Source organism: Scyliorhinus canicula, chromosome 4 (assembly GCF_902713615.1).
Source record: "Scyliorhinus canicula chromosome 4, sScyCan1.1, whole genome shotgun sequence".
Classification (NCBI taxonomy): Eukaryota; Metazoa; Chordata; class Chondrichthyes; order Carcharhiniformes; family Scyliorhinidae; genus Scyliorhinus; species Scyliorhinus canicula.
Genome location: NC_052149.1, coordinates 114,335,119 through 114,362,149, shown reverse-complemented (window position 1 = coordinate 114,362,149; position 27,031 = coordinate 114,335,119). Strand labels below are relative to the sequence as shown.

Sequence of the window (27,031 nt, the reverse complement as noted above, 5' to 3'; positions counted from 1 at the left end):
GGATAAATAAGTCATTGAGTAAACAAGACGTGAGAGACAATACAGCCAAGCGACAGAGTTAGTGAGCAGGAGCAAATGAAAATATATGTGCCTGTCTTCCTCACTCGATGAGCTACATCTCACAGATCCTTTAGGGAGAATTGAGCAAGTGCGGTAGTGCAATGCAATATCTAACTGCCTGTGTTATAGATGCAGCAAGTGTGGCTGGAGCAGTCAGATTTTGCCAACTGCCCAGCTAGCTGGTCCATCAGGATAAATTCATCTGGGTAGGGCCCAGATGCTGAGGACCATATGGCACAGAATTGCAATCACACTGGACAATTACCACATAATTAATTCTTAGGAGTTCATCCTCAATATCTGAACATATTCATCTCTGTAGCTCCAAATGTCATCTATTGTAGTAAACAATGCCATTTCTAATGCTCAACATTCGTCTGCATCTTTTAAAATCATGCAGAACCTTTGACCCGATATTTTCAATGACTTTTTAAAAAAGTATGTTGTGTATTCATTATTTCCAACACAAATGAAAGTGCGTCTCCAAGGTAATCACCTCTTTTACATTCTGACAGCAGTGCACGCTGTGATTTATTCACCTATTTCTCCCCGATCCAGCTAACACATTCTTTACACCAGCTGATAACTCTTTCAAATGAGGCATGTGCTGAGGATTTGAAATATCAGATAAAGCTCAATACTCTCCCAGCCAAATGATGCTGGTTCAAAGATCAGCAGAAGCTTGAAGTCTGCGTTTGAATTTGGACGCCAGCTCGAATGGGCGGCATCAAAAACCATACAACAGAAATAAACAAATGCATGCTGCAGAAAATGGCATTTCTTTGTAAACATTTTGTTTTCACGATTGTTGATGATTTTGATCATTACTTGATAACTTCTCAGAACTTTTGTTTCATATTGAGAGTTTTTCAGGAGCTGTAAGGTTTCTGGATTGTGCAGGAATGATGGCAAAGGATTACAACTTTGGTTTACTGCAGCGTCTTCAGCAGCTGTTGTGCGCCATGCCTACAGCCACATTGGTGAGAACTCTCGCGCTACAGACTCATAACTTCCTGTGCACAGGTCATGGCAATACATGAATACACATTGTACAGAAGTCTAAACATGGCACATAGTTCAAATAAGTTTTTCCTTGTGACACTAATAAAGATTATGATTATTATTATTAAAGGTGTTCTTCACAAAAAATGACTACTTTGGACGTCTGCTCACTTTTATCAGTGTTACGGCTGGTCCAGTTATTTAAAAAAGAATATTAGAAGAGAAGAGGAAAGAACCAGATGAAGTTTAGATTAAAGCAAATTACTGCAGATGCTGGAATCTGAAACAAAAACAGAAAATACTGGACAATCTGAGCAGGCCTGATAGCACCTGTGAAGAGAATAGGGAACTAACGTTTCCAGTCTGGATGACTCTTTGTCAAAAGAGATGATCCCCAAAATCCACAAAGAGGACTGTCCCGGTAGGCCCATCGTGTCAGCCTGTTGCTGCCCCACCAAACTAATTTCTTCCTATCTTGACTCCATGCTCTCTCCTTTCTCACTCCTTTTATCCAGTCCCTTCCAACCTACAGTCGTGATTCCTCCGATGCCATACATCATATCAACATCTTCCAGTCCCCCAACCCTAACCGCCCCCTCTTTACCATGGATGTCCAATCCCTCTATACCTCCATTCCCCACCAGGATGGTCTGAGAGCTCTCCGCATCTTCCTCGAACAGAGGCCTGAACAATCCCCATCCACCAACACTCTCCTTTATCTTGTCCTCTCACTCAACAATTTCTCCTTTAACATGTCTCATTCCCTCCAAATCAAAGGTCTGGCTATGGGTACCTGCATCGGTCCCAGTTTTGCCTGTCTCTTTATGGGGTATGTGGAACATTCCTTGTTCCAGTCCTACTCCTGCCCCATCCCACAACTCTTTCATCAATATATCAACAACTCTCCCATTGCCGCTTCATGTTCCCGTCTGGACCTTGAAACTTTTAATGAATTTTGCTTCCAATTTCCACCCCTCTATCGCCTTCACATGGTCCATCTCTGACACTTCCCTTCCTTAATATTTCTATTTCAATTTTTGGGGATAGACTGTGCACTGATATCCATTACAAACCCACTGACTCCCATAACTACCTCGACTACAGCTCTTCACATCACACATCCTGTGAAGACCATCCCCTTTCACCAGTTCCTTTGCCTCCGTCCCATCTGTTCTCATGATGCCACTTTCCAAAACGGTGCTGCAGACATGTCCTCATGAGCTTTGACAGTCATCCAGATTCAAAACGCTAGCTCCCTTTTCTCTCCACAGATTCTGTCAGACCTGCTCAGATGAAACTTAGAGCTATCTGCAGCCTTATCATGCATCTCTTTATATGCCTTTGGAATTACACAGTCTCTTTTGAGTTGTTGAAATATATTCAAATATGATTCATCTTAACTATTTTCCAGCATTAAACTGTGCTGGATGCCAGTTTAATGTTTTGTTCATCTATAGATTTATTACCTCAGATGTATTTCACACCTGTTAGAATTGGGAAAAGGTGTGTAAAAAATCTAGGTGTGGTTTATGGTTCAAACTCTTGTGCTGAACTTTGGGAGCAGGAAACAAGCACAGAAAAATCTGTGTTTCGGTTAGAAAAAACAGTTAAGGGAGGCCTGTGACCTATGGGTGAGCAAATAAATTGTGCCTTTGACTGGACAGATTGTTCTGCAGTTCTGCCTTTTGGTGTTCATGAGAATGAACAATGGGTTAGGGCCATTTACAGTCTAGAAGAGCATGTCTTGCAAAAGACACATATACGAGTGGAATGAATAGGGAATTGGCCAAGCCTCCTCATCTCAGGGACAGTAATGGGCAAATAAGATTACTTTCCAAACTGCTGCTCTAATGTTGTACCGAATTAAGTCTCAGTGATGCTTAAATCAAATATGAACTATTACCAATATGGAGTCAGTTTCAAACTATTGAACTTAACAATTTAAAGGGACTTCAAATTTATTACTCCGGAACAGCAGTTAGAGATCTAATTGAGTCAAAAGTGGATCAAGACCAGCGCAAGAGATTGGAAGAATCACAGTCAGCCAAACTATTTCTCTGTGGCCACGTACCTGACCTCGACTGCATCCTCCATTACTGTCATATCTGTCTTGCATTTTGCTGAAGGGTTGATGGCAAGTTCTGCTGGGGGAATGACGAAGCTTTTACTAAGCGGCAGCCACATTCCTTCCCCAAGGGTATAGGTAAACCTAAATAATGATAAGAAAATAGAGTGACTGTTTTACATTCTGACAGCAAAGCATGTTGTGATTTATTCATCTATTATACTCCAATCCAGCTGAAGCATTCTTTGCATCAGCTGATAACTCTTTCAAATGAGGCCTGTGCTGAGGATAGGTTCAGCTGGGTCGAACCCAGAGCTAGGCCTAGGCTATCGGCCTTGCCAACACTAAGTTGTCATTAGGGGCTGAATTTTACATGTAGACGGTGCCCCACTCTCTGACTGGAAACTTGGAAGTGAGTGCCTCTGCCAGGCCAGAAAGTCATGACCGAATTTCACAGTCATCAGTGTGGTGAGATAACCACTGTAGTTATGTGTACTGCAGTAGGGGGATGTATGCCTGTACCTGTAATACAGGTTCCTCCGGTCAGCTCCTGCCGGCTAGCTCCGCCCACAGGGAGCTAATGTATAAATGTATGAGAGCTGCTCAGACCCTTAGTCTACTGTTGCAGATGGAGGGACAACATCGTACAGCAATAAAGCCTCTATTGTACTAGTCTCTCGGCTTTGAGTATAATTGTTAGCGCCACAATCAGACAGTTAACTGCCCAAGGACGTGACTCCCGCCCCCATGTCGGAGGATGTCCCACTTCCTAAAGTTGGAGGCTAATCAGATGGCTGGCAGAGGCGGTTACTGCAGGAACTGTAGTTAGCTCCCAAGCAGGAATATAACTGGAGGCCAGACTTGAGGTTAAGCAGATCAGTCAGTCAGGCCCCGACAAAGGAGTGGAAGGGGCAGCAATCGGGATGATGAAGTGGTTCAAGCAGAGGGGACCATTATTGTGAGGGGGGAGGCCAGTTGTTGGGGCGTGACTGTAAAATTCTGGGCGAGATTTCTATAGTCTAAAGGTTTAATGTTAAATAAGGAAATATAGAGTCTGCATCACCAATGATGTAAAATCAGATGGCAACAGAGAATGCTGAGCAATCGTTCTATGCGGAGCTTCATGATAAGTCTGTACTGTACATATTATGATGTTCAACAAAAGGTAAAATTTACCAACCTCCACGTAAATGTAAATATCGACTAAGAAAAAAAATCTAAGACCTACAACAATGATAACATAATTTGAACCATTAATTAACTAATAGAAATTCTACTCAGGTATTCAATCAGAAAATATCTAAAAGCTTGGGTGCCATGGTAATAGAACCATAATGGGGCTTATCAGAATTCAGGAAGGGAAGTGTTTGAATGGTTCAGGTATGGAGCTTTTGTCAGACTGACATCTTTACTAAATGCTTCCAGTATTTCCTATTTTAATTTCAGATCTCCAAAGATTTAGACCTTTGGCTCAGTCATCCGCACACCCTTTCTGTTTTGGATCCATCCCTGGTAATCTGTTTCTGCTAGAGTTCCATTTACATCACCTTTTAAATTAGATTCATTTTCCCGGTCCTGATTTTGTCCCAAAAAGCTCCAGTAAACTCACAACACAATGATCCGAAATATTCAGCTGGATGCTAGGAACCTGGAACTAATCTGCTATTTGGACTGCTGTCGTGACATTCACAAAATATTGACTTTTCCTTCAAAGGAATTGATCAATGTTGTCCATCCATTACCCACCCAATCATTAGACATAGGGAACATAGTGGTATTTTCACTGGATTAGTATTCCAGAAACCCAGCCTATGACTCTGGGGACCCAGGTTCATATCCCAACATTGAATCTGAATTCAGTAAAAATCTGGAAAGAAAGAACAAGTCTAATGTTGACCATAAAACCATTGTCGGTTGTTGTAAAACCTCACCTGGCCACACATGTCCTTCAGGGAAGGAAATTTTCAGTCCTTACTTGGTTTAGCCTACATGTGACTCCAGACCCACAACAATGTAGTTGACCCTTAAATGCCGTTGAACAAAGGCAATTAGCGATAGCTAACTCATTGATACCCACATCCCATGAACGAGTAAAAACAAAATTTAGTTCAGAATCTAGTTTACATGAGGGGAAAAATCTTCCAATTTTAAGTTTAGGGCAGCACGGTAGTTAGTGGTTAGCACTGTAGCTTCACAGCGCCAGGGTCCCAGGTTTGATTCACTGCTGCGTTACTGTCTGTGCGGAGTCTGCACGTTCTCCCCGTGTCTGTGTGGGTTTCCTCCGGGTGCTCCGTTTTCCTCCCACAGTTCAAAGATGTGCAGGCTAGGTGGATTGGACATGATAAATTGCCCTTGTTGTCCAAAAGGGTGAGGGGAGTTTATTGGGTTATGGGGATAGGGTGGAAGTGAGAGTTTAAAGTAGGTCAGTGCAGACTCGATGGGCCGATTGGCCTCCTTCTGCACTGTATGTTCTATGTTCTATATTTTGCTTGCCCATTTTTACCAGGTGTCTTGTGGATCTGGACTCGTGGCTTGATGCATTCCTTCATATGTGCATCGTATTTCTATCCTTCGAGCAATTTAAAGATGTGATCATTTCCCCTTTCTGTCTTATTTGCTCCAATAAAAAACAGCTTGTACATTTGTAGCTTCTTTTGTGGAGAAAATTGTTCCAAAGACTTTGGTAGTGACAAATGAGATTTGTGACAGATGAGATTTTGAAATGTGGAGCATTATGGGACCAGAATTATCCACGAGAATGGTTGTGATGCACACGGTGATGTGACCATCAATTCACACGACACGTAGTTGGAAGTGAACAGTGGTTTTAATGATCGTACAACGGAGACTGCCTGCGACGAGATGAACTGGCAGGCAGGCTCAGAATGTCAGGCTTTATACTTCCGGTTAGTGGGAGGAGCCATGGGCGGAGCCAAGGGTGGAGCCCAGTACAAACTCCTCATCTTCCCCTAGGGGCAGAGCCGCGCAACTGCTCGTATACCAAGCTTACACAGACACAGTACATCATATGTTGTGGGCAGCACGGTAGCATGGTGGTTAGCATAAATGCTTCACAGCTCCAGGGTCCCAGGTTCGATTCCCGGCTGGGTCACTGTCTGTGCGGAGTCTGCACGTCCTCCCCGTGTGTGCGTGGGTTTCCTCCGGGTGCTCCGGTTTCCTCCCACAGTCCAAAGATGTGTGCGTTAGGTGGATTGGCCATGCTAAATTGCCTGTAGTGTCCTAAAAAAAAAGTAAGGTTAAGGGGGGGGGGTTGTTGGGTTACGGGTATAGGGTGGATATGTGGATTTGAGTAGGGTGATCATTGCTCGGCACAACATCGAGGGCCGAAGGGCCTGTTCTGTGCTGTACTCTTCTATGTCTATGTCTATATATAATAAGTGTGAATAACACGGACTGTGATTCACCACACATGGTATGGATGCAGTTTAGGATGTGGCCAGCATAGTTACTGAATTTATAGAAGGTGGATGAACAGAGGCTGGCCAAGAGCCCATTGGAGGAAAAAGGTCTGGAGGAGACAAATTAATTAATGATGGTTTCAGCAATAGACGGGTGGAAATTGAGATGGATATTGGCAAAATTAGTATTGTGGGAGGAGGTGATCTTGGTGATGGAGAAGAGGCAAAGACATAAGTGGCTTTCCCCTCACAGAAAAAGTGGGCAGCACTGTAGCATGGTGGTTAGCATAAATGCTTCACAGCTCCAGGGTCCCAGGTTCGGTTCCCATCTGGGTCACTGTCTGTGCGGAGTCTGCACATCCTCCCCATGTGTGCGTGGGTTTCCTCCGGGTGCTCCGGTTTCCTCCCACAGTCCAAAGATGTGCGGATTAGGTGGATTGGCCATGCTAAATTGCCCGTGGTGTCCTTAAAAGTAAGGTTGGGGGGCCTGTTCTGTGCTGTACTGTTCTATGTAAGTTAAGCTTCGGATTGAATAGGATGCTAAAGGTACAAGCAATTTTCTTCAGCTGGAGACAGTGGATAGAGGGAGAGAGCAGAACTGGTGGTAAGCATATGGCATTTGTGGCAGAATTCTAAAGACAATTGCTTCCCAACATTCAGTTGGAGGCTCGTGCAGAATTGAATGTCAGGTAAACGTTCTTAGAGCACAGAAGTTGTGGAAGAGTGTTGAGGGAGGTGGCAGTACAGGAACAATCCCTTAAGTGGCTATTAATTGGTCACTAAAAGGCCTCAGTGGCCAAGTGCTGGTGGGCTGCCCAAAACACCTTCAAGGAACTTTTTTAAAATCTAAGAGTTCACAGGTAACAAAGGTGTAAGCCTATATTAGTAAAAGGATAAAGAACGGAAAGTGAAGAGAAACTATAAGGGCCGAGCCTCACCTAATAATGGTGTAAATTTGTTGCCTTTCCTGGCAGGATTGGAGACAGATTGACATTTAATTGGGCTATAGAGTGCAGGTTGGGAATCTTGTTGCATTGCCAACTTGTCCAATTAATTCCAGTGCTGGAAAGTTCATTTCTGCCCTCATGTCAATTGAGATCCTTAAGTGGGCATTAATGACGACTTAATGGCCTCATCCTACTGTACTTGCTGTTCAAAGAGTGACAGGTGGGCAGTGACTATGTAGGGAACTTGAAAAGCAAGTCCCTATTATTTGGTTATGGGCTTCTGGGAAAGAAGGGCAGGTCCCCTGATTGTCAGGCACTGATAACCTGATTGAGGGACCCAGTGTCAGAAAGGAGAGCCGACTGAGAGATTTTCTTTCTGATCTCCCTTCCATCCCCACCAACACCCTAATTCCCCCACATCCATCACCAACACCAGCCAGTAACTCCCACCTCACATCCCCCTTGCTGTCCTCACTCACTTTTGGCTTGGGTCCCTTGCCGATCATGGGCCATTGTCAACAACCAACACATTCAGTTGCAAACCCCACAGAGCTGCTGGACTCTAATTGACCGGCAGTTGTAGGGGAGGGAGGGGGAGAGGGAGGGGGGGAGGGGGAGAGGGAGGGGGGAGGGGGAGAGGGAGGGGGGGAGGGGGAGAGGGAGGGGGGGAGGGGGGGAAGGGGAGAGGGAGGGGGAGGGGGGGAAGGGGAGAGGGAGGGGGAGGGGGAGGGGGGGGAGGGGGAGGGGGGGTGAGGGTGGTGTTCCTGCTCCACCAGGGTCCTTGATTCCATGGAAGGCCCACCACTTGGCCACGTTAGTACCTGAATTAAATTTTACCCTTGAAATGTTGCACAATGGAGATTTGTGCCTGATGCGCATTAACTGATCTGAATTCACAATTAAGGTGCAGGATTGTTTTTACATTTGGATGCCTTTAAGCTGGGAGTTAATGGCTTCAGAGAATGCTGTCATATATAAGAAAGAGCTTGATGGAAGTGACTCGGGATAAAATCTGACAAATGGAGTTCATAGAAAGTAAAATTGAGATTGTCCCAGGGTGTGGTAGATCTTGGGCGGGATTCTCTGGCTGCTCAGCCGTGTGTTTCTCAGTGGCACACTGTTCGCTGGCGGTGGGATTCTCTCTTCCCACTGTTTGTCAATGGGATTTCTCATTGAAGCCACCCCACGCTGTAGGGAAACCCACGATGGGGGTGCACTGCCAACAGGAATAGGGAATCCCATCGGCTGGAAAATTCTGGCCCTTGAACAAGTGAAGTTACACCTGGGATGTCAGCCAACTCATTGTTCACTATGTCCAAATGGTTTGAGCTGGCATGAAGGATGCTAATTTGTACGGCCTTCTCAATCAGATCAGATTAAAGTTGTTTTAGCATTATGAGCAGACTACAGATGAGTACTGCTCATGCTTCTGGTTGACTTGACATAAAAGCCCATGAAGGCCTTGACGAAGTTTTGAGATGAACAACAAAGATGATCGGAGAGGGGAGTATCAGGAATCACTCCTGAAAATAGGGATGGGTTTCTCCGTCCCACCACGCCAGATTTCTGGTTCAGCACGCCGTCGGGATTCTCCGTTTTAGCGGCTGGTCAATGAGGTTTCCCATTGTGGGGCAGCCCCACGCCGTCGGGAAACCCCCGGGCTGCCGGCAAAATGGAGAATGCCGACAGTGGAGAATTCAGCTCAGGATTTTCTTTTTGAAAAGGCAATTTCTCACAAGGCGCTCCTCAGGTTTTAAAAGGTTATTCGCAGGGCGGAAAGTAAATCCAGAACAATACTCTCAGACACATCAATGCAGCAACATCTGAGCCTGCAGATTCAGGGTGAAATGCAAGTTCACTAGGAAATAAACAAACCACTGTTGCAAACAAGAACAGGATCCAAATCAGATCAAAAGGAACAATATTCAATGTGCCCTGTCTAAATAAGCAGCCATAAACAAATACCCATAACACATCTGAATTATATGTCAAATATGTGGCCTTGCAAATATCACAATGTGTAATTCTAAGAAAAATAAATGTTTATCATTTTAAGGTCAATCATTGCCACTGGCGAGTGATTTTTGATTAATCGGACAGTACAGTTTGGATGAAGTGATTGGTATTTTTACGCTTAAAGTAAGTGATATTGTGAACATGTTGTTTTGAGGTTCAGGCTTCCCAGTCTGCCTATGGCTAATAAATAAAACCTTTATTAGTGCACATGTAGATCTGATGGTAGTTTATATGCAAATAAACTATTACCAAGTAAATACTACATGCACCAGAGAATGTTTTATGACACAATGAAATTGTTGTAATTATTGATCTTATCTGTGTGCTGCAGAAGGACTGAAACTTGAGGCCATTGCTAAATAATGAATTTATGTGGACAATCAAAGTATAACTGTGGTCTCAGTCTCAAAACAGCTACTCCACAGAAGGATAAAAATATGCTTCTTTTTCCGTAAAAGAAATACAAAGATAAAATAGTCATATTTATTTTGAAGGTTCGTAAGTCTAATTTCTGGAAAAGGTGACAGCCTCTGACACATTAAGGAAAATGTGTAATACTTTGACATGTTTGGGGAATATATAATTGTTTCTTTTTAGATGTCTGAAAGGGATTTTTAAGAGTTTGTACAAATGGTAAAATGATCAATTATAATTTTTGGACAATGAACAATATGGGTTCATGTGACCTGGCAAACCTTGACCTGGAAGTAGTAATAACAGCAGTTACATTACGGCGTCTTTAAGCAGACAAAGTAGAAAAAGAAGAAGTGGAGAGAGGAGACAATCCATAAGCTGACAGGAGCTGGATTCCTGAGCGTTCGGGACGCATGCTTCGGACTGCTTCTATTGTTTCATTCACTTCCACGTGGTTCGACGCACAGATTTGGCCATTACCAAGATAATGGAGATTTCCATAGATTGATGCGACTGTGGTTGAAGGGAACTGAGAATTAAGAAGGTTTTTGAAAGAAGCACGCCATCATGTAGAAGATTGCATGGGCAGAAAACTGTTTACGTGGAAGCTGCTGCCTGAAGTGAATCAGCCACCTCCTTGACGGAAAGGGACTGGAATTGTGCAAGGAGGATCCAAGTTGGAAAAACTGTGTGATTCTAATCGGTATCTTACAGATAGAGTGGACTGCCTTGATGATCTGTGAGATCTATCTGTGTTGTATCTGCAATTCCATCAGTAATTTATAGTTCATACCAACATGCTTTGCCTGTTAATTTATTTTTAATTTACATTGAGAATTCTGAATTTGGTAATTTCTATATTTGGGGGCAATTTGATAAATTTGGTTCTTTTGATTTATGGATACTCATGCAAATCGGAACAAAATAAAGAGAAAACTGATGGGCACCCTGGTAGAGGTCTTTAATATTGGGAAGATATTATGAAGAGTAAATGCAGATAAGAGGAGCGATTCAACGAACGCTTAGCGCCCGGTGGGGATCTGGGCATCAGGCACGAACCAGTTTACAATTCACCAGGCCCGCTCCCGATGGAAAGTTCCAGATCTCTCCTTCCCGCACCTTGTTTCATGCTCCAGGGGTCTGTGTAACATCACTCCAGGTTGATGGGTCTGTGTTGGCTCTGTCAGTGAGTCAATATACAGGACAGGAGCGTGATGTTAACTCACTGTGAGGTTAGCTCTGGTGCTCTGAAGTTTCTGCAAAAGTCTGACTCCTGTTTTTCTGCTGACAGGGCACTCACAACAATCCTCTGAAAGGGGTCTGCATCGGAGGACCACTACTCCCGGAGGGGCACGGGTGGGGTTGGGGGGGACAGAGGGTAACAAGGGGTGGGGGTGCAGGCAGCCCTGCTGTGAAGATTAACATGACAGAGGCTTCACATGTGCCAGATGTGGCATGTTTTAATCATGAACATTTGACATTTCCATTCCTCCTAGCCACAAGTAGTGACCACCCCCCCCCCCCCACTCCCCCCCCCCCCCCCCCCCCCGGAACCCCAGTGCCCACTCAGTTCTACCTGATCTTCTTGTTCTTTTGTGGTTTACTGCTATGTCTAGGTGTGTCCCCAGGGTGCACATCAGAGGTGGAGGCAGCTTGCTCCTTTCTGCGCCCTGTGGCCTTTGATTCCCTTAGTGGAAATCCTTTGGAGGGATGAAACCAGAGAATCCAGCTGATTTACCGGTTGCACAGGCATTTCCATGACACCCTGTTCTGCCTGCTGTCCTTGAGTTGCGCCGGAGTCAGGGGGGAGGATTTGGAAGAACTGGAGATTGCTGCCGCTGGTTGGCCTCCAGCTCTTCCTCCTACCTGATGGGGCCCAAAGGCCTGCGAGTCATCTGGTTCTGACAGTCCTGGCAGCTCTCTCTTGCCTGCATCATGGTTTTGATGCCTTGAGTGATGCTCCTCAGTGACTGGACCAGTCTCTGCAGTGCCTCGGCAATGCCCACCTGCATCTGGGACAAGTCCCTCAGTGAATTGGACATGATGGTAAGGCTCTCAGCCATAGTCGTCATCAACAGCCATATGCCTTCGGCATCACCACTCAGGACGCGGACAACGTGCTCCAAATGTGGTCGCCATCCTAGCAGTGTTGGCCTCAGTACCGCACATTGTCAGCAACATCTCCTGTAACAGAAGCCTTTCGGTGTCCTCTAATCGGATATGCAGTCAATGGTATATAGCTGACATCCTCTCCTGAACATCACGGCTGCATCTATCATCTGCATCAGCTCTGGGAGAACCTTACCCAGCGGCATCTGACTGCAACCCAGCTGAGTCCGGGATCCAGCAGACCTCTGACTGCTGTCTCCCTTGGACATTTCTGTCTCCACCTGATGTGCATCAGCAACCTCGTGGCGATCACCAGATTGTGCCAGTCCACTAATGTTGCCCACCAAGTTGTGTGCACCTGCGTTGATGAAGTTGCGGGTGATATCTGTGACGCCTCGATGTTGGTCTCCTTGGAGCTCTCCTCTTTGGTGGTCTCTGGGGGGAATCGACTCCGGATGACCCTGCCTCATCAGATGGAGATTCTGTGAAACAATGGGCATGTGGACAGTGAGGGGGAAGGATCATTTTGTCTGGCATGAACAACTCACTTGAGACAGGTCATTTGGGTAAAGGTGTAGAGAGCCAGCCAATGATCTGTGGGGAGTAGCGTTTTTGTATTTGAGGGGTGGCAGGCAGAACTGATGCCAGGAGAGGGGTGGTAACTTGCCTTTTCAGCTCAGTGGAGGTTGTTGATCTTCTTCTGACATTAGACCAGACTTTGTCAAACTCGGGGGCGCGACCCACAGGTGGGTCGTGGGCTGGTGTCGGTAGAGTCGCGGCGCCGTCCGTCGATGTGCTCCCGATCGCGCAAATCTGCACGCAACAGCCACGGCAGCCGGCTCTTAATAACACCGGCTGCAAGCGGCCTTCAAAATGCCCGCACTGTACATGCATGCCAGATCGTTGGCGCGCATGCGCAGTGCGGCCGCTTTTTTAAAAACGGTCGCAGCTTTTTGTTTTACAAGTTGAGGAGGTTTTATTCATTTGATTCATTTATTTTATTCATTTAATATTTATTCTTTTCATTTATTTTATTCATTTTATTTTTTTTACAAGTTCGGGAGGGGTTTTATTTTTTAAAAATTTTACAGGAAAAAAATGTAGAACTTTGGACAGATGGAGACTCCATACTTTCCGACACCAGAAGGCTTCACCTTCATCCAACAGGTTCCATTGGAGGAGCGTGTACGAGAGCCAAAGGGACACAAAACCATTTCCGCCATTTTTGTCAGCAGCAAACAAGGTAAGAGAAAATGGTGGGTCGCACAGGTCGGCCGGTGGGGGTCGCAAAGATCGGCCAGCATGGGTCGCAAAGGTCGCCCGGGTTGGGTCCAGAAGGTTGGCCGGTTGGTAAAAATGGATCCCTGGAAAAAAAGTTTGAAGAACACTGCATTAGACTGTAGTCCTTCTGGTTATGCTGCCCGAACTGACAGGCGCTGCCACTGCCTCCCAAGTGGCATTGGTGACCCTACTGCTGGTCCCCGGACCCTCTCGAGGGAACAGGGTAGCCCATCTCACATAGCGAAGTCTGGCCAGGACAACATTGCCAAAGCGAGGAGCAGGTCTGCACGCTGCCATGCTTGTGTGTTGACTGGGAGTGAGTGGGGAGGGAGCATTTAAAAGCAGCTCTTCTTGTTAGCGGTGAAAAACTGCACCATGAGTCTGACGAATCGGACGGCAAGGCAGCCAACAAGGGGGGGCACATTTTCGCCATTGAATACAGGCTACTTTTCAGGCTACTGCCAATGTGGTCATCAAGAAAACACTCCACCAAACACACCTTAAATGATACTTAGGGTGCAATCCACCAGCCACTTTATGCCCAAAAAGCTGCTCACCGCGGGGCCGCGTGGCCGTTGAAAGCCGGGAGATCACGCTCCCAGGATCTATATGGATCGAAATGCCTCGTGCGATGCAACAGGATTTTGCGAGATGTTGCAATGTGAATCCCACCCACAATTGGCGGGATCACTTTTTGTCAAATCAGCACATTACAGCGAGGCAGTAAGCCTCACTCTAATGTGCAGATTCTGAGGTACCTGAGGCTTTGGGATTCAACCCCTTCTTCTCATTTATTTCGGGTGAGTGCCATTAAGCACTGGTCCCCAGAAATGGGAACCAGACCCCAGGGGATCGGAGGCCTCTGCATGACTTTTGGGAAAGGTGGTGCCCTGGCACTGCTGGTGCCACCTGGGTACCCTGGAAGTGCCACTTGGGTGCCAGTCTGACACTGCCAAGGTGCCCTGGTGGCACTGCCAGCTGGCATGGACACTGCCAGGGTGCCAGGTTGGCACTGCCAAGGTATCAAGCTGGCTTTTTTTGCACATGCGATTGGACCAAGTGGAGGGGGGAGCCATAGTGCGCTCGGGCTGTGGGGGATGGGGAGATCAGGGCTATTTCGGGGGCCTTGGAGATTGGGACCCCATTTATAAATGGTGTCCCAATCTCTCGTTACAATGGGGAGATCCGACGAGCCCAGCTCCTTGCAGTGCAAAACGGGGATATGTATGGCCTCAGCCATACATTCCCCATTTAGGCCCCTTATTCCACGAAACTCACGTTGAATAATCTTGGCATTTTGAGTGCTCCCTTTGAGAGAATCATGCCCTTAGAAATGTTTCTGTTGAATCACACCCAAGATCTTCCCACAAATGTGGATTGCCAAATTGAGGGGCCAAAAATATAGCCACTAACAAATCCAGTAACACATTTAGCTGAAACCTTTTCACCATGAGAGCGATTACATTGCGGAACTTGGTCACACGTAGAGCAGTTCAGGCAAGTAGCATCAATGCATTTAGCGGGAAGATGTATAAACATGAGGGAGAAAGGAATAGATGTTTATGCTGTTGGGTTGAGATGAATAAGTTAAAGTGGAAGTCTGTATGAAGCAAAAACACTACCATAGACTATTTGGAATAAATAGCCTGTTTGGTGCTATACACTATGTGTAATGCAATGCAGAATACTCTTAAAATCTAGGTTACCTTTGAGTGCCTTTATTTCATGAAATAAGTGTTTTAAGACATTAAAATTCAATTTTGATTGACTTAAGTTTGATGTGATAATGGGAAAAAAGTCTAATTTCGAGGTTTTTTTTTGCATGTTTAGCAATCAACCTGCATAATACTACTTATTATCGGAATCTAGTTCCATCATTGATCTTATTTTCCTGGGATAGGCATTGAAGCCACTGTTTGAGTTAAAAGAATATATTTCCAAGGCATCAGGTACCAATGAAGAATTAATTATCTTTCCATGGAACTAAGGTTTTTTTTTCAGCGTAGAATCTTGTCACTGAACGAATTCATGACAATTTTTTTGACATTGTATAGAAAACGCTGGAGATTCCCCACAACCTTCAGGCATTGACCAAATTGCTGAATCGGCACTCCTGTCAATATGCCTATTTCCCCGTCTCTCACTAGAATCTGTCAGCAGGCCCCATCTAATAACCCATACCTCCCTGATGTCACTTGTTAAGCCTTCTATCAATCTCCCAGATTCCATTTGGAAGACATTCATCAGGCCTGTGTTAATCTCCTCAGCACTGAATTAATGGCTTCAGAATTTTCTGATGGCCTTGCTTATATTCTGATGAAGTAAGCTCCTGCAAATCTCAGCTACAGTAATACAATTGCTCATTCATGCTGTGATTAAACTCTATGATACCTAACTGAAATCATTCAACAGGCATTACCAACCTGATAGTTTTTTGAAGTCGTCCATTGGAAACTTTGGGCAGTCTTGTAGCGCAGTGGGAAGTGTCCCTACGTCTGAGCCAGGAGTTCTAAGTTTCAGGCCCACCCCAGGACTTGATAGCCAAGAAAGGTTTGTTGATAACCTGGTCAAACTGGTTGACTGTGTCAATCTGTAAATCCTTCCTCACATGCCAATGGCTAGTGGTAAGAGGGAGAGAGGCTCCTGGCCAGCCACGCTTGATGTGGAGTGGCGCCTCTCAAGCTTTAAGCCCTCAGCAGCCTGTTCCGGGAATTACTAGCTATGGAAACAGGCTAAAGTCTGCCTTAGTGCACCACTAGATGTGGGAAGAGAATTGGAAACCTTTATTTAACCAGCATCTTTTTTGCATGACACTTTTCCCTGCTAATGTAGAAGAGGTAACATTGGCACTTTTACTGCCTCACTGTCCTTCCAGGTGAAGCAGCAATTTACATGAACTTCTTTCAGGTCAGCCATGATATTAATGAATGGTGGAGCAGGTTCGAAGGGCCGAGTGACCTATTGCTGCTCCTAACTCGTATGTCCGTATTTCCAATTGATTCTACTGTATTCACTGCTCACAATGCAGTTTCCTCTACAATGGGAGACCAGACGCAGGTTGGGTGATCACTTTGTGGAACACCTCTCAGTCTGCAAGCATGACCCTGAGCCTTTGGGTGGCCTGCCACTTTAATTCTCCATGTTGGTCTCCCAATGACATCTCTATCCTTAACCTCCTGCAGTGGCAGCTGAGTGTAAGCTTGCAAAACTGCACCCAGGTGGGATTCTCTGTCCTGCCAGCCCCGTTTGCTGGCACGGTGTGCCCCTGCTGGCAGCAAGATTCTCTGTTCCTGCAGCAGGCCAATGGAGTTTCCCATTGTGGCCACCCCCACCCCGTTGGGAAACCCGCAGGCGTGGGTGCGATGCCGGCGAAGCGGAGGATCCCGCCGATGGAGAATCCCGCTGCTCAGCTTTCAATCAGGCACTTTACAGCCTTCGAGACTCAACACTGAGTTTAACAATTTCAGACCATAATCACTGGCCGCATTTTGTTTCCTTCTCTTTGCTTGTTTTGTTCATTACCAATGAATTACTGCCAATCTGTTAAGTGCAGTCCTTCTGATCACTATGATGTATTTTGAACAATGTGAATCCAAACGAAACAGAGAAATGCTGGAAAAACTCAACAGGTCCGACAACATCTGTAGGGAGAGAAAACAGAGTTCATGTTTCGAGTCTGCATGACCCTTCTACGGAACTGAAGAGAAGAAATATGTGTTGGATAATAAACTGTGGCTGGGAGAGACTGCAACAAAAATGTAGCAAAACTAAACAGGCCAGAAGGAAAATGCCAGGGCTCGATTCAACCAAATGGGAAGAAAGTCCCATATCGAGCGCGTTTAGCCGCGTGTTTCCCGGCACTCGCTGTGCCAAGAACACATGGCTATTGACACAACTCGCGATGTGTAAAGGGGCTTAACCGGGAACGCACAGCTGAGGCCACACATAGCCCTGTTTTGTACTGTGGGGAGTTCCACTCACCAGAACTCCACAGTGCAGCGAGAGATCGGGACGTCATTCTTAAATGGTGTCCCGATCGCCAAGGCCCGTGAAGCAATTCCCGACCTCCCCCCAGCCCAAACTCACTATGGGAGAGTCACCGCCCCCCAACACCCACAGAGGGCACCCCCAGCCCAATCAAACATGCACAGAAAATGCCATCTTGGCACCTTGGCACCCAGGTAGCACTACAAAGGTCTCGGAGGCAAAGGGGATCATTCCCAAAGCCTCAGGTACCTTGGGAATCTGCACATTAGAGTGAGACAACCTGTCTTGCTGTAATATGCAGATTTGTCAAAAAGTGATCCTGCCTTTAATGGGCAGGATTTACATCGCAACATCTTGCAAGATCGTGTTGGATCTTTTGAGGCGTTGCGAGCCAGATAGATCTTGGGAGTGGGGTCTCCCAGATTTCATCAGCCACACTGCACTTCAGCAAGCTGCTTTTCCGGTTCAACTTGGTTATTGGATCGCGCCCCGGCGTCGGAATCGATTCTCCGCCCGATCGCCGATTACGATATCGGAGTCGGGTAACATAGAATCCTGCCCGTGATGTATATCATTCTGGAAGTTCAACAGAAGTTGAGGGTTGATCATTCCAGGCAGAACTTGGGAACTATAATGCAAAGGCTTTTGGCCCTTGCATCAACATATATTTGTCTGTATTATTTTGCTCAAAATTAAATCAGTAAGAGAAGACTTATGCGAATGATTCAGTCACTACGTTGCACCCAACGTGATGAGTGAACCCTGGGGGAGGCCCAAATCGGGCTTTGCGTTGGGCTGATCGCAAGTGACCCGACTTGCTGCACCTGGCATGATCTGGATCACGCCCTTACTGGGAGTGATCCAAATAATGATATTTAAATGAACCATTAGGTTAATTTTAAAATGCCGACGCCGCATTCTCCTGGTGGTCAGGAGTCAAGACTCCAACCTGGCGCCAATTAGTAAGTGGAGTGGAGACCAGTCATGATGGACACTCAGGGAGCCCCCAGCTGGTTTTGGACATGGATGGGAAGTGCCTTGGCACTCCTGGAATCCAACATCCAGGCAATGCCAACCCAGCCTCCTGGCAGTGCCAACCTTGCACGATGAGAGTGCCTGGTTGACACTTCCAGAGTATCAGTGGCATGCCATGGGTGCCAATCTGGCATTTCAGGGTGCCTGATGCTGGGTTGGTATTGCCAACAATCGGGGCCATCCCATGAAAGGAGAGTGAGGGGGTCTGAAGGGTGGGAAATGAAGGGGCCTCATAAAGGTTGGAGGATGAAGGGGGTCCTGAAAAGGGAGTGGTGTCAAAATAGTGAGGGATGGAGACCCTGAAGAGGGGTGTCCTAAGTGACCCTATAGTGGGGTGTGCTCACAAGGGGGGGGGGGGGGGGGAGGGAGGTTTGGGGGGGAGTAATGCCCAAATCTGTGGGGGTTGACATTTCCTATGGGTCAGCAGTGTGGGGTACCTTAAGCTCACTTAGAGATCGGGCACCTTTTCAAAAGTGTGCCCCTGGGATCTACCTGGCTCAGATTCTACGAGATTCAACACAATCTTGTGAGACGTTGTGATGTAAATCCTGCCCACTTTTTAGCAAATCTGCATATAAGAGCCAAACAGTAAGCCTTACACTAATGTGAAAATTCCCAAGGTACCTGAAGCTTTGGGATTCAACCCTTTCGTCTCAGAGACCTTAGGCAAGCACCGTTTGGTACTGGTCCCCCCAATTTTCGAAGTGTGGGCTGGACTGGGGAGAATCTCCCCAAGGCACAAAAAAATTATTATGGGTGAATCCAGGCCTGGATCTCACTCAAAAGGCTGAGGGAAACACTGCCAAACACAGCCAGAATTCCACTTTGAAATGTTTTGGTTGAATCATGGCCAACATCGAGAATCCTCATTCCATGGCAGCAGATCGCTTCTCTGGTACACCAGTACCCCCGCACTCCATAAACATTTTTTATTTGTTCATTCATGAGACATTGGCATGTTTGGTAAGAGCAGTGTTCATTGCTTGTCATTAATTGCCTTCAAGAACGTGGCGGTGAGTTGCCTTCTTGAATCCTGAATGGTTTACTGGATCATCTCACAGGCTGGTTAACACTGCTGCGGGTCACTAGTCACCTGTTCAGGCCCGAATGGATAAGAGATTTAGCAGATGGGTTTTTCTGAAAATCTGGTAGTTTCACCTTCACTAGATTTGGTCCATATTGTCTGCTAAATTAAACAATCCCGGTTCAAATTCTTGGTATTCCTAGTCTCTAAGGATAAAAAATGTCCTTTTAGTCATAATTATTTGATTGGATTCTTCATGGCCAGAACCAGCATGCCATGGTTAAACCATAAGGTCACAAAGTATTTCTCAAAGGAAAGCCATCAGCTCAGTCATTTAACAGGCTTCAAAGGCTTCACAAGTTGCCATCATCGAAGGATAGTAAAATGGGATTCCTACATAGCGCAACTCATCATATTTAATCACACAGCTCCTTACCATTATCAAATATTTGCTAACAACTCAATATTTATAAGATAAATAAAGCCTTCTGCAGATTCTTGTTGATCTGAAGTAATGATGGAAGATGTAATTGTCCATTACCTTTTGTTTCAAAAAGATTTAGATCATATTTTTATGGGTAAACCTGCCTGGGAAAACAATCTGTCATTAATTGCAACTCTGTAGCTCAAGATCTCTGTGTTGTTTGGAGTATGCCAGACAGCAGAATTTTCATTTTCAAACGCTATGTGGTTGACAGCATATGAGGTAACCTTTCATTTTAGATGTCATGTTTTGAGGGAAAATGAGTGGCATATTTATGATATTATATACTGAGAGGCTATAAACATATTTGGTTCACTGTTTTACACTATTTACTGTTAAGCCAACAGTCTTTTTTAAATAAAGCCATTTGCTGTTTCAGAAACTGAATGAATGCTGAGCTTCGCAAAATGCCGAGATTTTGAAATGTGTATTTAGATCCAAAGTGAAAGGGAATTCTAGAAAGGCTGCAATTGGTATTCTTGGCAAAGACCTTACTTTGGCTAGGTACCCATGTGACTTCAGGTTGCCATGGGGATGAGAGCTGATAAGGGGTAGAAGCTCAATAGAAACCATTGGGCTGTCCAGTTGCAATTTTTTCTCACAGTAGCTTGCATAGCAAAGTAAAATCTGCTTCTAAGAAGCAAACAGGAAACAATTGGAACTCCCCCAGTGTTATAACTTGCACGGGTCTAATGGGGTAGGAATGATCCACTGTCCCATGGAGCTTGCAGAATAGGCGCTCTCCTAATAAGGGGGTTGGGTCCCTTAACTAAGTTTACGAGCCTGATAAAGAGAGTTGGCCAGTTAGGCACCAACTAGAGAAGACCCAGTAGGGAACTACTGGAGCTGTAGATAGTAGTTAACGTGTTAAATAAATGTTTTTCTCTACATCCCGGTGTGGGCTCCTTTTGTTGCCCCTTACAAATCCCAGCGACACGTTTTGGCTGTTCTGGAAGAAATGATGGGGAGCAGAAGTACAACTCTCCATAGAGAAAACATTTTACCAGAGCTGACTAAACTATTTAAAAGAATCAGACACAGGAATCATTCAAATCCTGGATCTTCAGGATTGTCATGACCTGAGGGAGAGAGGGATTCGATGAGGAATGCCTAGTTGATGTTAATCGGATATCGAAGACTCGGATAGAGTGGAATGATTGTCGAAGGATGCTGAAAGTTTTGACCTGGCCATGATGAACCTCTGCCAGGAATTAATCTGAGACTGTCCTTTGAATGCTGCATATCCAATAGATGTTTATGTCTTGTAAGATAGACTGCGGTTGTGTAAACATTTGTATAGTTTGCTGTGTTCTGTTTTCGCACATTAGACACCTGTTTTCACATGTACATATGTTCCCATCTGCCATAGTTTGTAAATAAGTTAGTTTTTCGGCCTACACATGTAAATACTTTCACATATGCTACAGAAAAACATTTCAAAAGGGGAGATGTCATGATATGCAGACATGCACATAATGAGATACAGACAGGCAGCCAATGAACACAGAGGACAGGGCATAACCAATCAGCAGGCAGAACACTTGGGGCTGGTTTCCCACTATAAAAGGCACGAGGCACTCATACTCTGCCTCTTTCCACTGGGGACATCTACAGAGGGAGTCAGGGTGTTTATATCACATGACACCTACAGCACGTGGCTAAGAGCTAGTCTGGTTCAGTCAGACAGAGTAATCATACTTAGGTTAGCAGAGAGTCGAACTCACAGAGAACTGAGCCAACTGTGTGACAGGTTCAATAAATCAGATTGAACTAACTTCAAGGTCTGGAGTATCTTTCAGTTAAAGTTGCAGCCTGTGTTATCTCAGTGTGCTTAACACAACAAAATGTACCTTTTTCTTCAGTGAAATGCATCAGTTGCCTGTTAATTCATGTTAATTTAAGTTGATTTTGGTTTGAATGTTATAGTAAAGTTTTTAGAAGTGAAATGCTGTTTATTGGTTTATTTACACTGGGTCGTTTGAAAAATACATCACTTTTAAAATGTTATCAGTTCCTATGGGTGGGGGGAGGGGGGGTTATGCCAACTGAGAACTGAGATTGTGTCCGATGAGAATATATATTCAGTTGAGCGCTCCAGGAGAAGATGGATGTGGTGACACGTGACCCATTTTCTGTAAGGACCATTGGGTCTCACGATCAATGAATCTACGCAACATCTAGGTTAAAATATGCCTGATTGCAGGGGGCACGAAATAGACTTATAGGAATGGCAAATTATACTGAACCCAAGGAAATGCCCCTTTTTGGAGGTCAAAAATGCAACGGTGCCTATTCCTGACCACTATCCACCAGGCTGTAGAAAATGTGTAGATTTCCATTCATTCAGTTCGGCTGCAAAAGTTTCCTACAGTAAAGTGGCTTCTTGGTAAAGTTTCAGATGGCCCCTGTACCACCATGCCCCAGAATAAGGAGGTGCCTTTTAGAAAATAGCAGCAGAATTTGGGAAAGGGGTGGGGGAAGAAACAGAAACAAAAAATAATTAGCAGACTCAACAACAACTTGCACTTATGGAGCATTTTTAACTTGGAAAATCAAAAATTCCCAGGAGGCCAGTTTAGTGGTCTTTGTAATTCTGTTGTCAGAATGGATGTTGTAGTGTTCACAAAGACCACAGAATCGAAGTTCATTAACAAAGCTAACTTTTATTTACACTACTTATTACACCTACTCCTATAATAATTATTACACTTCTTATTACACTTACTCCTATAGTAAACAATAATCTGGTAACCTACAATCTGCACTCTACTGACACAAGTCTTTGCACTCGATTTATAACTGTACTCCACACTCTCTTACTGCTCCTCTCCAGCCCTCTCCCAAAAGCCTGTAAATCAGTGCTTTCTATAGTTCTGCATCTAGCTCCACCTAGTGGTTAATTATGATATGATATTAATCCTTTGTATTCTGAAGATTTCACATAAATATCACAGAAAGGAAGGCGGTGTTCTCAGAGGGTTAGGGGAGGTTAGGTTGATGGAAAGAGGAAGTGAGCACAAAGATAAAAATTTTAAATCTGGGACTTCACGTTGAATAAATTCTTCATACTTATGGCACCTAATTTCATAAGTGTGTTTTACTTCTGGATACAAATACTTTTGGGTTCCAATAGAGTCCAAAAGCAACCTCTTTTGTGATTCTTGCTTAAATTCAATGGTTATTAATTAATAAGTGTTACTGGAAGGTTAACTTATATAATTTGAATACAAAATAAATTGGAAGAATTAGAATTGGTTTATCCAAACCTCAGTTTCATAGATCATTTAAAATGAATACTTCAATAGATAGATTACAAGAAAATACCAAACAGACTTCAATGGAGCAATAAGAATTAATTGAGAGAGGACAGTTATATCTACACATCTAATTGTGATTTACGGCCCAAATCTCTGACGATATTACCTTCACATTTCATTCTCATTGATCTTCCCATTTGTGAAGGTAACAAGTTTTCATTCCAGTTAGAAAGATGGACATAGGGTGCAAACTTACTGCCGTGCTGCACCTGAAATGCAGCTCATCACGACCATTGAAAGCCGGGAGACCCCACTCCTGGGATCCACATGGCTCCGAATGCCTTGCGATGTTCAACACAATCTTGCGAGACGTTGTGATGTGAATCCTGTCCACTTTTTAGCAAATCTGCATATGAGAGCGAGACACTAATGTGAAAATTCCCGAGGTACCCGAAGCTTTGGGATTCAACCCTTTTGTCTCAGAGACCTTAGGCGAGCACCGTATAGTACTGGTCCCCACAAGTACCCCAGGCCTCAAGCAGCATGCCCTTTGGGCAGAGTGGTGCCTTGGCACTGCTGGTGCTACCTGGGTAACTTGCAAGTGCCAGCCTGGAACCCTAGCAGTGCCACCTGGATGCCAGCTTGGCACTGCCAAGGTGACCAGATGGCACTACCAGCTGGCATGGGCACTGCCAGGGTGCCAGGTTGTCATTTTATGTGTGTGCGCAATCATGCTGGGGTTTCCTGCATGGGGTGGAGGGTGGGGTGTGCAGGGAGACCCTCCCATATTGCTTTCAGGCTGGAGGGAGACAGGGGATTGTTTCACGGGCCTCGGAGATTGGGACGCCATTTAAAAATGGTTTCACAATCTCTCCCTACAATGGGGAGTTCCAGCGAGAGGAGCTCCCCACTGTAAAATGAGGCTATGTGCGGCCTCGACAGTGCGTTTCCCATTCAGGCCCCTTATTCAACGCAAGACTCGAATTGCGTTAAATAGTCATGTGTTTCTCAGCACTTGCAGTGCCAAGAAATACATGTCTATTCAACGCTACTCGTGTTGAATAAGGAGCCTGAATGGGGAAAGCACGGCCGAGGCCACACACGGCCTAATATTTTACAGTGGGAAGCTCCCGTCGCCGGAAATCCTTGTTGCACCGAGAGTTCAGCATCCCGATTTCTGAGGCCCAAAATAGAATCCTAGACCTCCCCGCAGCCCGAACGCCCCCTGACGCACCCCCCCCCCCCCCCCCCCCCCCCTCCGGCAACACCCAACCAATAGATTGCACCCTTAGTCATTTTTTTGGGCCCTGGGAAGTTTTTCAATGGTTTACCCACATTTAGAATTTTTTGCACTCGGGAGCTGAACTCTGAGATAAGGTCACCATTTTGAAAGAGTGCCCTGATCTCTCGGTGAGCTTGTGGTCCACCACACCCCTCACCCATGGGAAATGTCACCCCCTACACACATGAGCACTACCCCACCTCCCCCCAAGTGAGGACACTTCCGCTATGGGGTCCCTGGGGGCCTATCCCCTTCAAGCCCCCTTACTGCACCCCCTGTCTTCCAGGACCCCAATCCAGCAGCCCTCCCCCAACCTCCTGGAGGCTCCTACTAACCTGCCCTGCACACCCCCACCCTTCTAATCCCCCATCATTTCATGGGCAATGCCCCCTCAGCCCCTGATACTTGGCAGTGCCACCTGGCACTAGGGCACCGTGCACTGTCACCCTGGCACCCAGGCAGTGCTCCTGACAGCTTGGCAGTGCCACCCAAGCACATTGGCAGTGTCAGGGTGGCAGTGCGACGGTGCCAGCTAGGTAGTGCCAACGTGCCTGTGTTCCAGGGGGTGGGCCATGGGGCCACCCTGCACTGACCCTGATCACCCAGGGGTGTCTTGTGGACCAGCACTAATCGGCGCTGGCTGCAGCCTCCCTAGGAAGGCTGGAGAATTGAGGGTGGATATCAGGTGGGGAGGCCTTAAGTAGGTTTAAGACCTACTTACGTGAGTGTTGTTTGCTCCCGCGCCTTTTGGGTCGATTTCCGAATCCGACACCTCGTCAAACTTGGTTGAATCCCAAGAGGCGCGGAGGCTGCCGGGAACTTGTAGGAGAGCTCTCCCAGGATTATCCGGCCAAATTGTGCTCTCACTCGAGCACAACGTGGCCAGTGAATTGCGCCCAATTTAAAATCAAATCAGGAAAACACATTATTTGGCAGTAGAAGTGACGAATATAGATATATCTGTGCCCCCTGTACCTATATTACTCTGGTCTTGTCCAGGCCCAGGAGAGCTGATTTTGTATATCCTGGGCCACTAACAAAGCTTAGGGGCATCCATCAACTATAGTCTGCTCTTTTGCACAGTGTAGTGCCAGCAAATGCGGCGGAGTACTTTTACCTACAGTTGATAATCGGGCTGCTGAGAATACAACCTTCTGGCAGTGATGGAGGTGAAAGAAATTGCCACCTATCTTTGCAACTTCAGTCTGACCCATGCAGTCAATCAATGGGCACAGGGACATGTTAAACTGGGCTGCCAGCCCAGCAATGTGGCAGGAAATTGATTTCAGCACAGACCTTTGTACCTCATTACCATAGTTACACTGAGCCTGAACTACTTGCAAGTGCCAACCCAAAATCACAAGCCATACTGTTTTCCAGCTCATTTTCCTGACATCTGACCCTTGGGAAGTAAATGTTCCACGGTGGTAAATCGCCTTGTGCACAATTAGTTTATTTCAGGATTTCGGAAAGATTGGCTTTCCAAACTCCAGGATTGATCAGCTAGTGACTTTCTTTCAGCCACTCGATTTAAAAGGAAATGTTAAATTCTGCACAGTTTAGGTCTGATGAACCCTTTGAAACATAGCGGAGCGAGATACCTGGAGCGACATTCTCCCCTATCTGGCGGGGCGGAGGTCCCGACGTAACGGAGTGGCGCCAACCACTCCGGCGTCGGGCCTCCTCAAAGGTGGCACAGAGGTGGTTTAAGCCACGTCGGCGGGAGAGGCCTGACAGCGGCGGGACTTCGGCCCATCGCGGGCCAGAGATTCGCCGCGGGGGGCACGCCGACCGGAGGGGTGTGATTCCTGCTCCCGCCGATTCCCGGGTGGCAGAGAATTCCGGCCACGGCGGGGGCGGGATTTACACCGGCCCCAGGCGTTTCCCCGACCCTGCGGGGCTCGGAGAATTCCATCCATTGTTCTGGAGGATGGAAGTAGTGAAGTGGAGGATATACAACAGGGTGAAGCACCAAACACCAGTTAACAGTAAGACCTTGGAGGAGTTAAGAAAGAACCAGCCAAGGGGTGTGAGGAGGAAGACGTGTCTACCTTTGGCTGAGGCTCCCAGATTGCATGCTCAGTTGTTCCAATGAATGATAATCCTGGAGCATTAACCTCATGGGGACGCTGTGGCATAGAGGTCTTGTCACTGGACTATCAATCCAGAGACATAGGTTAATATTCTGTGATCCCGGGTTCGAATCCAACCATGGCATAAGATGAAGTTTGAATTCAGTTAAAATCTGGAATGAAAAGTCTATAATGACCATGAAAACATTGCTGACTGTTCTAGAGACCCAGCTGGTTCACGAAGGAAATTTGGTATCCTTACCTCATCTGGCCTGCCTATGATTCCAGATCTACAGCAATGTGGTAGGCTCTTGAAATGGCTTCAATTTGAGGGCAATTAGGAGTCGGGCAATAAATGTGATGCCGACATCCTATGAACAAATAAAATCTATATTTTTTAAATTTAGAGTACCCAATCTTTTTTCCAATTAAGGGGCTATTTAGTGTGGCCAAATTCACCTACCTTGAATATATTTTTGGGTTGTGGGGGTGAGACCCATGCGGGCACAGGGAGAATGTGAAAACTCCACACGGACAGTGACCAGGGGCTGGGATCGAACCCAGGTCTAGCCACTGT

The 27,031-nt window shown here is 45.9% G+C and overlaps 1 protein-coding gene across 1 annotated transcript in view; it reads right to left on the bottom strand.

Annotated features, from left to right (window-relative positions):
* Positions 1–27,031, bottom strand: part of LOC119964903 (astrotactin-1-like) — a 3,158,558-nt gene that overhangs the window by 1,352,228 nt on the left and 1,779,299 nt on the right. The window contains 1 exon segment of the mRNA XM_038795000.1: positions 3,134–3,271. Within this exon segment, the coding sequence (XP_038650928.1) occupies positions 3,134–3,271 (138 nt within the window).